This window comes from Pristis pectinata, chromosome 3, assembly GCF_009764475.1.
Source record: "Pristis pectinata isolate sPriPec2 chromosome 3, sPriPec2.1.pri, whole genome shotgun sequence".
In the NCBI taxonomy this organism is placed as follows: Eukaryota; Metazoa; Chordata; class Chondrichthyes; order Rhinopristiformes; family Pristidae; genus Pristis; species Pristis pectinata.
Window position 1 is genome coordinate 62688675 of NC_067407.1, and position 13649 is coordinate 62702323.

At 39.4% G+C, this 13649-nt stretch overlaps 1 protein-coding gene across 2 annotated transcripts in view; it reads left to right on the top strand.

Moving 5' to 3' along the window:
- The window catches only part of atf6 (activating transcription factor 6), a 248852-nt gene that overhangs the window by 84392 nt on the left and 150811 nt on the right, over positions 1-13649 (top strand). For both annotated transcript variants that reach the window (XM_052012103.1, XM_052012104.1), the window contains exon 10: positions 1511-1645. In XM_052012103.1, the coding sequence (XP_051868063.1) occupies positions 1511-1645 (135 nt within the window). The remainder of the gene's footprint in view (positions 1-1510; positions 1646-13649) is intronic.

Genomic DNA, 13649 nt, shown 5'->3' on the forward strand with positions numbered 1-13649 from the left:
AATAACATCTTTCCTACAACAGAGCGACCAAAACTGTACGCAATACTCCAAGTGTGACCTCCCCAATGTCTTATATAACTGTAACATAACTTTCCAGCTCCTATACTCAATGCCCTGACTGATGAAGGTCAGCGTGCCAAATGCCTTCTTCACTACCCTGTCTACCTGTGATGCTGCTTTCAGCGAACTATGCACTTGTACTCCTAGGTCCCTCTGTTCCATAGCACTCACCAAGGCCCTACCATTCACTGTGCAAGTCCTACCCTGGTTTGAGCTTCCAAAATGTAATACCTCACATATGTCTGGATTGAAAGCCATTTGCCAATCCTCAACCCACATACCTAGCTGATCAAGATCCCCCTGTAATTTTCCATAACCTTTCACACCATTTATTTTAATATCATCCTCAAACTTACGAACCATGCCTTGTACGTTCACATGTAAATCATTTATATAAATTACAAACAAAAAAAGTCCCAGCACTGACCCCTGTGGCATACCACTAGACACAGGTCTGATTTATAAGTTAAATTGCTTTATATACTCTGATGCAAGACCATTTAACTGATAAACTCAACTTGTAAAAATTGCAATGATTCTGTTGCATCCTCATTCAGCTTTTTGAACATCTAACTTCACACATCATGCATTTTCCTATTTGAGGTTTTAGTGACATTTGGATTCTGGTAATAAATGTGGTATGGAGTCCTTTTGGTGCATACATAGTCTTATATTGCTCCTTCATTTGAAGTACATGTTTAAAGGAAACCAAACAACTCAGAAATGGAGTGTGAAAATTTATGCAGTATGGAACTGCTGAAGAACATAATGGACCTTTTAAAAATTCAATTTGAATTTAAATCAAGTCCAGATTCAAAGGAATAAGCCTGCAGTCTCTGACTAAGGATGTTTTAAAAGTGAAATGTGCTTCAGCTATCTGAAGAGAGTTCCATGTAGCTAACAATTTAGAACTAACAGTAAATGAATATTGGAAAATTACTGTCAAGCAAGTCTGCAAAATGGCAGATGTGAGTTTGTGCAGTTGGCCATGGAGCTCTTGACATTGAGGATGAAGCATTCATTTTAGGCATTTTGTGAGTATTGGCTCAGAGGATATTAACTATAACCAGGGAGAACATAAGAACTGGGAGCAGGAGTAGGCCATTTGGCCTGTTGAGCCTGCTCCGCCATTCAATAAGATCATGGCTGATCTGGCCATGGACTCAGTTCCACCTACCTGCCTTTCCCCCATAACCCTTAATTCCCCTACTCTGCAAAAGTCCATCTAACTGTGTCTTAAATATATTTATTGTGGTAGCCTCAACTGCTTCCCTGGAGTATTTGATTTCAATAATAGAAAAAATATTGGAAAATGATTCATTCATTTCTCATCTTTTTCACTCAAAATTGATTGAAAGCAAATTTGCAGAACAGTCATCTTAAAACATGATGTCATGTAAGACACTGGTCAATCTGCTGCAAAAGTAACAATTTCTTTGTTTTTATTTAGCATATGGGAGAGAGATTCCAGTGCACTGCAGACCACTGTCAGTTCTACCATCCACAACAGACATCTGTTGGGATTTTCTGATGAAAGTAAAGCTGGAGGTTATCAGGAAACACTTGCTGATGGCACGAGTTACAGGTAATTTTCTCATATCCCCACTGACACATGGTATTTTAGTTGGAGCAGATTAATTTATGAAACATTATTGCCCTTCCATTCATTTCCTTTGACCCATTACTAAAAGTGGTATCTTTATCATATAACCTTAATAAAAAAGCCTTCATTTAAACTTCCATAACTATTACAATGATTTATTCTTACTTTCAGTCAAGTATTATGCTGCAAAGAATTTCAATTATATTTGATTTTCCACATCCAAACACCCCAAGGTGATTCAAAGAGTGGGGAATAAAATGGATAGAGGATAGATGGAAACATGAAGAGAAGTGAAAGAACATTATCTACATCTGAAAAAGGCAACTATATTTTGTCCAGGACAGAATCAGTGGAGGGCTTGGGAATCAATCTTTGCAGAGGCAGAGTTTCATATGCACTTCTTCCAACCTTGTCTATTGCAGTAAATGCTTGCAGCGTTGCCTCCACTTCATTGCCAGGACCCAAGCATAGATAAGGCAACCGTTTTGCAGAGTACTTGCGCTCTGGCTGCAATGACCATCTTGTGTTTCCAGTTGGATGTCGTTTCAGCTCCACTTACCATTCCCACAATGACCTGTCTGTGCTCGGCCTTCTCCACTGCCACGGTGAGGCCAAGCACAAACTAGAAGAACAGTACCTCGAATTCCACTTGGGTATCTGAAACACAATGGTACGAACTTTGAGTTTTCCATTTTCAGTTAACCAACGCCCCTATGTTCCTTTCCCACTCCCAAAGGTCCATGCAGGTTTTCTTTCTCTCTTTCTCTCTTTCTCTTTCTCTTTCTCTCTCTCTCTCTCTTTGTTCACCCTTTCCATTCCATCCCCCCTCCCCCTCATTACTCACACCCATCAGCCTCCCTCACCTGTTTCCATCTGCCCATCGCCCACATACTTAACTGCCTGATTTCTTCTCCCGTGGTCCACCTTTCCCATCCCCTCCCACACCTAGCTCTACCTGCCTATATTTTTCTTCTTATGTTTCCACCTATCACCTACCAGCCTCTGTCTCAACACTCCCTCTCCTCCTCCCTCCTCCACCTGCCTATTCTCCCCCCCCCCCCCACCATCTCCAGTCACTAATTCTACGAATCACCTACCAACCTCGGACCCACCCCTCCTCTCTCCTACATACTGGCTATCTTTTCTCTACACTTTCAGTCCTGATGTGCAGCATCTTGACCCGAAATGTCGATCATCCCTTTGCTCAACTAGCTGAGTTCTTCGAGCAGTTTATTTTTTGCTCCAGATTCCAGCATCTGTAGTCACTCATGTCTCCTGTTATCAACTGCATTAAACAGTGCTAAAATATTTGTCAGAATCAATGAGTACAATTGGGGCCTTTTAGCTGCATGTGTTAGTGTTGACAGTGAACCTGAAACAAGCATAGTAGATTTACGTTATTGTAGACATGTCAAAACATTCATTTTTAATGCATGTCCTACATTCATATGATGATAACTGAACAATCATACCCTATTATGAATGCAGCAGGAAGCACAGGTTAGTCAGGTTGATTATAATGTGATCATGGCAAGTTTATTTCTCTGGTTCCTCATTGACACTGCCCATCCAATCTTGCTTTCCATCACTGTAGCAAATGGGAGTCAAAGGGAATTGTAATATAACAGAGAAAAACTGATGATCTAAACTGATGATGAAAAACTAAAAAAATTAAAAAGAAGCAAAACCACTCCCATAAACACAAAGTATAAAATCAAACAAAAAGCTAATTAGCCAGTGGTTGCATGTGATTTAAAGAAAAATCAGCCTCAGTACAAGATTTTGCTGTCATTTTTGTTGATTTGCCCAGAATTTTTTTTAAATGAGGAAAAGACAAAATTGGACATTTGGGTTTTATGGCAAATATAATGAGAGAAAGAGAATCAAGGGGGTGAGCGCCTTGGATAAAGGGGGAGACCAAGTGTCAAGTAGAGTCAGATACACAATTGATAATGAGAAGAAACCTGTTAAAATTACTAACAGAATGAGAGAGAGATAAGTATGAAAACGGTTGAAGTAAAAGCATTTGATGAAAAACACGATGATGCTGGAGGAACTCAGCAGGCTAGGCAGCATCCATGCTTTTTTCCACAGATGCTGCCTGGCCTGCTGAGTTCCTCCAGCATCATCGTGTTTTTCATCTAGATTCCAGCATCTGCAGTCCTTTGTTTCTCTGAAGTAAAAACATTTGTCTGGAATACCATGAATAGATAAACTTGTGCCACTGAAGATTCTTAGTCTTGCCTTTTGACATCAACTGAAACTCCTATACATTAGATAATGCAAGTTAATTTGTTGAATTGAAACTGTCATTTCGGATCAAGAATTGCATCTGAAATTTTAACACGTTTACGAAAATGCTGATTCTTAATTATGTCTCTCAACATTGCTGTTTGAAGTGTTTGGGATTGATATTTTTCAACTCCAAACCACTTTTTTCCCTTTTAGTTTCAAATATGAAGTCCACTGGCTGCTTCCTTGTGTTGCCATCAGTACATTTGACCTGATTTTCTCCTCCCATTCTGGGCAATGGTATAAATGGGCTGATCCTGTTTTAGTATCATGAAGAGAGGAAAGGGGTGGTGTGCTGTTGATGCATAGAGCTTGTATTTTATTTGACCTTGCAGTACATGGTCTGAAATAGTCTCGTAAAATCGCAGTTAAATATCTGCATGTGATTTACACTTGAGACTTGATGACCTGGTTTTAAAATAAAAGCAATTGCTGATTTGCAAGCACCTGACTGACATCAACATAAAATCAGTGTCTGTTTTTGGTCTGCCTTTATGGTTGCTTCATTTCATTCATGACAGCTTTTATTTTTTTTTTAATTTTTCCTTCTTTGAAACATCCCCCCTCCCCTCCCATTGTCTTTAAGTTGAAATGCTGGAATTGCAAAGAAAAATGTCAATGAATAACTCAAAAATGTGCATATTTAGTTCTGCTCTTCTACTCTGCTTTTATAAAAATATTGGCCTGGATTTTAATTTCTACTGTGTATTCTGAGTAGTTTTTTAAAAAAATTTCGGATAAGCAGCATTTTGGGTCGAAGGTAGATTCATTGTGTTTCTTTAAGTAAATTCAACATTGTTTCAGAAATTAGTGATGCAGAAACAGAGGATCTGTCAGCACTTGTGTGCAGAGAACTGAAGTGTCAAATGAGGAGGAAGTAACAGATGCGTAGGAAGGATGTTCTGAGCTTTGAGAGTTTGTTAAAGCCTACAACTTGCACCCAGTGAAGTTTTGTTTATAAGATGTATTGGAAACAAACCCTTTTTTTTATAATTTGCATCTGTCATCCTTTTCCACTTTCTAACCGGAGTATCTTCAACATCATTAAGAACAGTGAATCTGGCAATAGTTCCTATACTGTGTATTTACTTATGGAATAGTATTGGGTAGAGTCGGACCTGATGCATTGCTTGGATTGTTCAAGTAGGATTCTGCATGAGTTGTCTTCCACACTGACCTTAATGACAATGCAGCAGGGTTGGACCATATGATTAAAACAAACAAGCATGATGTGTTTTAGTCTGTCTTCACTGTGTCTACTGTTTCTCTGACCGCAAATTTGTTTTCCGTTAATTTTTTTTCTTCAGTTAAGGGATATTTTTTCCCAGTAGTTCCAAAATGATACTGGATTGATTTATTTTCTTATGGACAACACAATATGCAGCTTTTTTTTCTGATCAGGAAAAAATAATACTGCTTGTGTGTCAATTGAAGACAAAGGGAAAATAATAATCATATACAGGTTAACCAGTGAGCCTGGGTAGTATAATGATGGATACCATTGCTGCATTGTAGCTGGCAAACCAAAAGTAAGTTTAAGATGTCTTCTGTTAGCAGCTGTAGATTGGCTTGTAACAAATTTGAATAAAGCTTTAACTTGCTTTTCAGACCTGCATCATTTTTATTTTCTTCAGTGGGGAACAGTATTTCAAACCATTCATTCCAAACCCAAATTTTACCACTTGTGGCAGGATAACTAGGAGGCATTAAGCAAAAATGAAAGATGATGACAAATTTTAATCAATTTGTGGTTGGTATCTAAGAAGTGAAAACTAACGTACAGTTTTTCTCCCTTACTTAAGCCTGGGCATGATAACTCTAGAGCAGTGGGTTCTGTTCACATGAAGGATGCGTGAACCAGCATGCGGTTGTTTCCAAGTTCGTGTACCCTGGAGATATGCTCTTTACAAATGCTTGTGAAAAATATTTACCCTGTCGGCTGAATAATCAAGCCATAGAACATGAGAAACATGGAACCACAGATTATATGGTGATCTCTGATCTATTTAAAAATAACACAAATAAAGTCTATAAAAGGAATGTTTGCAAAATAAAATGTAGTATTACGCACATTTCAACACGTGCTTTATACTTCCTAGCCAACATACCTTTGCCATGTTAACATCTGTGGATTCTTTTCCACTCCAAATTTGGATTTTGCTTAATCTGAGATTATGATGTGGGCACATCTTCAGTTTCAAAAGAATAATATTTCTTAAAGCCTCCGTTGCTGTATTTGTACATTGACATCCTTGTCTTTATCCTCTTATAAGAAAGTTTATCCATTTATAATAAAGTTTTAACTTTCTTGATTTGTAAGTTATTTTCACCAAAAAGGCAAATTTTGACAGTACTTGCAAATGTTGATTGAAGTAGGCTGTTTGGGGCAAAGGGACGTCTAGCAAGTGAGAGGTTTTCAAAAGTGGAACAGTGAGAGTTCAAGGTCTGCATGTTCCTGCTGGAGTGAAGGGCAGAGCTGGCAGGAGGAGGGAATCCTGGATGACAAGAGATATTGAGGCTCTGGTCAGTAAGGCATGGGTCAGGATCAGGCAGCTGGGATCAAGTGAATCCCTGGAGGAGTATAGGGGATGCAGGAGTATACTTAAGAAGGAAATCAGGAGGGCAAACAGGGGGCATGAGATAAATTTGCCAGAGAAGATTAAGGAAAATCCAAAGGAATTTTATAAATTCAAGGGAAAACAAGTAACTTCGGGGAAGAATCGGATTCATCAAAGACCAAAGGGGTCATCAATGTGCGGAGCTGGGCAAGATGATCGAGGACCTCAATGAATATTTCACCTCCTGTTTTTACCATGGAGGCTAGGAGCCAAGGAGACTTTTGGGGTGACCTTACGGAGGTGTATAAAATCATGCGGGGCATGGATAGGGCGAAAGCGCACTATCTTTTTCCTCACGGTTGGGGAATCGAGAACTAGAGGGCGTATGTTTAAGGTGAGAGGAGAAAGATTTAATAGGAACCTGAAGTGCAGCTTTTTCACTGGTATGTCTATAGAATGAATTGGAATTGCTTCATTATTGTCACATGTGCCAAGGTACAGTGAAAAACTTGTCTTGCATACCATTCATACAGATCAATTCATTACAGTGTATTGAGGTAGTACAAGGTAAAATGATAATAGAATACAGAATAAAGTGTAAAGGTAAAATGATAATAGAATACAGAATAAAGTGTAACAGCTACAGAGTGCAGAACAAGTAGACGATAAGGTGCAAGGTCACAACGAGGTAGATTGTGAGGTCAAGAGTCTATCTTATTGTACTAGGGAACCTTCAATAGTTTTATAACAGCGGGATAGAAGCTGCCCTTGATCCTAGTGGTATGTTATTTCAGGCTTTTGTATCTTCTGCCCAATGGGAGAGGGGAGAGAAGAGAATGTTCAGCGTGGGTGGGGCCTTTGATTATGCTGGCTGCTCCACAGAGGCAGCGAGAAGTGTAGACAGAGACTATGGAGTGGAGGCTGGTTTCCGTGATGTGCTAAGCTGTGTCCACAACTCTGTGGTTTCTTGTGGTCTCTGGTGCACCGATTTAAAAATAGGGTGAGGATCAAAGGGGACTTGATAAATTTCTTTAGCCTCCTGAGAAAGTAGAGGCGCTGGTAAGCTTTATTGCCCGTGGTGTCTGTGTGGTTGGACCAGGACAGGCTATTGGTGATATTCAGTCCTAGGAGCTTGAAGCTCTCAACCCTCTCGACCTCAGCACCATTGATATAGACAGGAGCATGTGCACTGTCCCTTTTCCCGAAGTCAATGACTAGTTCTTCTGTTGTGCTGACATTGAGTTGCCAGAAGTGGTTGAGGCAGGTACAATAAAAACATTTTGAAAGATATTTGCACAGGTATGTGGATAGGAAAAATTTAGAGGGATATGGGTCAAATGTGGGCAAATGGGACTAGTTTAGATGGGCACCTTGGTCGGTGTGAACTGAAGTTGGGCCGAAGGGCCTGTTTCCATGCTGTGTGACTCTCTGACTATTCACAGGTGTGTTATTTTTTGAAAAATTTGCTTTAAATTGACCACTGAAACACCAAAGTCTCTGATGAAGGACAAATCTCTGTTGTCAACCAGAATGTTTTTGTGTGCAGAGTACATGCAGCTCTGTAACTTAGCATGCTTAGCTGTTAGAAAATGAGAAGCAAAATAAGTTCAGTAAACTGTTAATTGTGCAATGTTGTTACTTGAACATTTGAACACTTAATTCCTAAATGGTTTTTCATGCCAGCATTAATAAAATAACAACATTTAACTTATTTCATTAGATTATGGTTTCTTTAAACCAGTAAATTAACAGTTTCTTTCTTTAAAGAGGTTTCTTTAAAGAGAAGGACGAAAGGATGTTCCACGATGATGCACAGCTAACAAAATGCTTTTGAAGTGTTGTGATAAAACAAACACATTAAGCAAATGCATAAATGAAGGAGTGGTGAAAATTTAGAAGCAGTGGAAATCTGTGAAGAGTTGGACATAATTTTATGTTATTCCATAGAAACAAGTCACATAGACACCATTAGAATGTACTTTGATTAAAAATGCTCAAAATAACAAGAATGTTGGCTGAGTGCAAAAGGTTAAGAGTTGTTCTAAAGATGTGCAAAATTCTGCCTAAATTATAGCTAAAGTATGTTATTTATCTTTGTTTAGGAAGGGTATATTGGTCTTTGAGAGGATGCAGTCCAAATTGACTAAAATGATGCCTGGGCTCCAAGGACTGACTGACATACAGATATGAGTTCCCTGTAATCTAAGAAGCTCATGAGTGATTTGAATGTTTTCAAGATACTTAGTGGAATTGAATGGGTGGATAGAAAGAAGCTGTTTCCATAGGTTAAGCAATCCATGCCTTGGTCACTTAGGCCTTTTGGGAACAAAATTTGGAAACACCACAACAGCCAAAGAGTGTTGAAAGTTTGGAGCTGTCTTTGCAAATGGGAATTGATCTGGGACATTCTAGAAAGTAAATGAGTTGAGGAACTGGCAACACTTTGTATCTCTCTCCTTAGCTTTGTGCTACCCATAGCTGCTGATCTGATGTAATCCTGTTTATTTCAAGAGGTTGCTGACCTTCTCTAAAAAGGCGTTTTTGTTTATTTCATTAAAGATATTTTTACAAAAAAAATCTACTTAAATTGATTTGTAGATTTAAGTTAATTCATATAGTTAATTTTACTAAGCTTTTTAATTCATAAATTATTGATATAAATGTTTTTCAACCATTTACAAATGTTCAAAACAGTGGAAAAGAATTCTGACAGCCATCGGGGCAGCCGAGGGTCTTTGTTGTTGTTGCTTGCAGACTACTGTGTCTTGCTGGCAGCTGTTGGGAGCTGAGTTGTCACAAGGTAAATTGGGAGTTGAGTTGTCACATAAGCCATGGGCATCTGAGGGAGGCAAACACAAGGTGTAGGCCAGAGGCAGCATGGTCCAGTCCATTGAATCTGAGATTGGTAGTTAACTGAAGCTGTTAACGGATATGGCACAAAGGTCCATTGGTGGAGCTGGTGTACTTTGATTTTGATCAGGCATGGCTGAGCAGGCTTATCTCCCTAAATGGACTAATAAACTTCATGGGTTCCTATTAATTTTATATTCTGATTGGAAAAGTTCCTTTGAGCAGGAAATAAAGGGTTTGTTTCATTTGGACTATTAAATATTCTTGTCTAACTGGATAATTGCCATTGAATCTGTGATGTGCATGCAGTCGAGTCAGATTCAAGTTGAAAATTTTACAAGTGCAAAAGGCTGTGAGTTTGAGTGCTCTGGCCGCTGCCTGTAAGGAGTTTGTACGTTCTTCCCGTGTCTGCATGGGTTTCCTCCTGGTGCTCCGGTTTCCTCCCACATTCCAAAGATGTACTGGTTAAGAAGTTGTGGGCATGCTACGTTGGTGCTGGAAGCCTGGCGACACTTGCGGGCTGTCCCCAGAACACTCTACGCAAAAGATGCATTTCACTGTGTGTTTCGATGTACATGTGACTAATATAGATATCTTATGGAAGAGCACAAGCGGGATATTTTTAATGGTTGCTTGTTGAGAGTAAGTCAACACCCTCCAGCACCAGCAGAACAGACTGTTTTTGAAGATCAAGACCTCTGACTGGTCTTCCATATAGCCATGATTGCTGCTTTCTCTATGCTTAGAAACATGGACAAGCTGCAGTAGACAGCTCAAACCTCTAGACCAGTGCCACTAATACTCCCTCTGCTTAACACTCCAAATCAACTGGTAGGATAGCCAACTGATGTTCATTTTCCATTCAGGCTAACAGCCCCAACATTGAGACTCTGATTATGCTTGACCACCTTTGATGAATTGGGCCAAATCATCCACATGCCTGTCATCAGACCCCTGAACCAAGCATCAACTCTAAGTTTTGATCGCAGCAACCAATTTTTTGCATGACAGACAATATGCTTCAGGGACATCTTCAACCCCCTTGAAAGAATGTAACACCCTCAGTCTCTCATGGTAATCCCTGGTCCAAGACCACTTAAATAAACAGAGAAGCATCTGGATCACACCACGCACCTTGAATATCTCTGATGGAAGCAAGTCAATGCCAAGTGCAAGGAACAGAGGAAGGTACAGGAACTCAATTAACCCACTCAACTCATCAAGCTCCACCTGTCAGTTGTCTCAGAACCTACAGAACTGGAGTGGAAGCAATTCATCCTCAACCCCAAGGGACTGTCTGTGAGAAGGAGTTGATAACCATCGGAGAGAAAACAGGCCAGCTATTTGTCCTTATTTTTTTAGCAGTATTTTCTTGATTGATATTTCCGTAACTTTGGAGAGGGAAATGGAGAAAAGATTTAAAAGAGAATATAGAATGCAGATCACTGGGGATGGTGTTGATGGGTTATTGTTCAGATTGTCATTGAACTGATGGTGAGATGTGAGAGGCTCAGAACATGCAGAATGTTGTACTTAAGAGGGTATTGGGTTCGTGGGAATGGGAGAAAGTGAGAAGGAAGAAGTAAAACTGATGGAGTTTAACCTGGTAATGGGTGAATACATGAAATAACTACTGATTAAGAGGTTTTGTTTTAGCGAGTGAGGATACCAAGAAAGTACTCTGGAAAATCAAATGTACTTCCTTTGTACCATTTGGCAATGAAATAGGAATCATCAATGAACTTGAAACCAATGGTTCTCCCCCTGAAAGCTAACCTATACTCCTGGGCAATAATGGATCAAAAGGATACTTCCAAACCATCAATGATTATCTTGAGAGAGACAGCGGAAACTAGCAGGCAAATGTAGCTGCCATAGCAACAGTAGTTAGGCTGAGCTTTATAATCAGCAAGTTTTAAGTGAGTAATCAGATTTGGGCAACACTGATGAGAAGTAGCTAATTCCCATTTCCACTTGCCACAAGAGTATTAAGAATCACCTGAAATACTTTCAGACTGGACTTCATGTGACCAGGTTTGGTCGGATGCCAGGTCAGGACAAGGGACCTGGTATTTTTCATGCCACTTACTCACTCATCATTTTACCAGATACGTTTACAATGGTTTTCAACTTGCCAAGGTGGATTAAAACCTTTTAGTTTTTCAACTCACTTCCACACCATATCCTCAATCATTAGACTTTTGCACCTTCCAATTTTTAGTGAAGTGGAAAAGTACCTTCAAAGAGTGTCAGCTTGGTAAACTTTTAAGGTGGCATGGAGGGTGGTGGCAGCAGAGTGGGGAGATATTTGTAGCTGAGTTCATCTGAATTTGAAAAAAAACCTTGATCAGGTTCAGCAAAGACATGGCATTTTGGTGGTAAGATCCAAGAAATTCCATCCCAGACACCACCATACGAACTCAGAGTTCAGCAGAAGAACTGCAAGGAATTTGTTGGAAACCTGAGGTTTATGACTTTTGAAGCCTAGAGTCAGTATTGTAATCCAGGGAGCAAGGTCTAGTACACAGGATTGAGATAACTCGATGTTTCTGGGAAGACTTAATAGCAGTAAGGGAAAATAACTATTTCAAAGTACAGTTTGGTTTAGGCTCATCAGTGCCCTTCAAGTGGATGTTTCGGTACTGTATAACTCTATGAAGCTGACTTGAGATGTGAATCTTTCATCTTTGTCAGAATTCATCATTAAGAAGAACATTTTTGAATCTAATTTCAATTTAATACTTGTGACCAGTATATTCAGGGTTTGTAGTTTTAGAAATTCACGTTGGAGATGATGAGGTTCAGTTTTGAAAATGGATTTTGGATTGTTGAAGAAGATGATGGCTCTGGGTGAACTTTGTCTGACTCTGTTTCACATACAAATCCTTCCCAGTTGAATCAAGTGGCAAGACTCTTCAAGTTGGCATCATAGTGGGGTTGTGTTGTGCACCTAAACAGGATTGTGGTTTTGGAAAGATGCGAGGACAATGCTGTCAGTCAGATCAGTTCTGAGTATGAGGTGAAATAAATGGAGATTGTAGCAATTCTTCAATAATTTTGGCAGTTGTTGAGGAAAATTCAGCTGAAGCTTGTGGAAGGCAATGAAGGAAAACGCAGGATGCCCAGTGATCTAGATGCAACGATCATTTCATAGGAGTGGGTGCACCAAAACTGGCAGATTTTGAATGTAAAAGAATTTGTGACCTGTGACAGAAACAAAAAAACTGAAGGAAACAATAGCCCTAAATGTTGTATGGCTAATATTTGTCGATCGTAATTATTCATAATTTAGTTGAAAAATTCTGTTCCTTTTCTGAACTAAAATGATAACATAGAATGGTGTGTCATTCTATGGGCACAGCAAGCTTTGCAGTACCTCATACGGAGGTATTCTTCATGTATAACTTTAAGTGATATAATCAGCATATCAGTCACCTTTGTTTCCTTCCACGGTTTTAAAATGTGGTAACTTTCCAACTGGTTTTGTTGAGTAGACTGCAAGGAACAGCTGATTTTATTCTCTCCTCTGTTACTTGTCGGATGATACTAAGGTGAGCTATTGCTACTGTTGACTCACTGACCATTGATGGAGTGGCTCTGGGCAGCTTTCCTGTGTCTTTTGCAACCTCAATGCATTTTCTCACTGAGCCAAGAGAGAAACTGGAGCTGGTTTAGGAGTTTGATTCAGTACAATAAGAGCACTTGTCATGTTACTCGGTTATTAAACCAGCAAATTGGGTGAAGTCCTGCTGCAGCAAATTGAGAATATAAACTTATTTTAAAATGATCCGGAAGGGAAAAAAATCTGGTATCGGGATAGTACTTTGAGAAATGACAGCTCCCAGTCTTATGCAATTGGCCCTGTATGTGATTTATGTGAGCATATTTGACTCTTGATTCTCCTCTAAAGCATCCTTGAGCAAGTCAGTCAGTTGATTTAAACCAATGCTTCAGTGGTTCAACTCTCACGCTTTCTCAGGGCATTCTTGTGAATTAATGCAGTCAGCACAACAACCAACTCTAAAGTTTTAGTACACTAAGATCCATTTAAATCTTTATCTGTTGCCACATTCCACATCTGCCAAATTGCTCATAGGTCTCAGTGCATCACTTGTAGCCACAACAATATTTCATCAGTTACAATTTTTTTTGAAGTATTGTTCCAGCCATCACTGGTCCAACAAGGACCTTTGATGGCATCGCTATTTTGTTGAAAATGTAGTAACTAACATGTAGGGGATTTCATTCAATCAAATATACTTTGCAGTTTCTTCGCATGGGGCTAT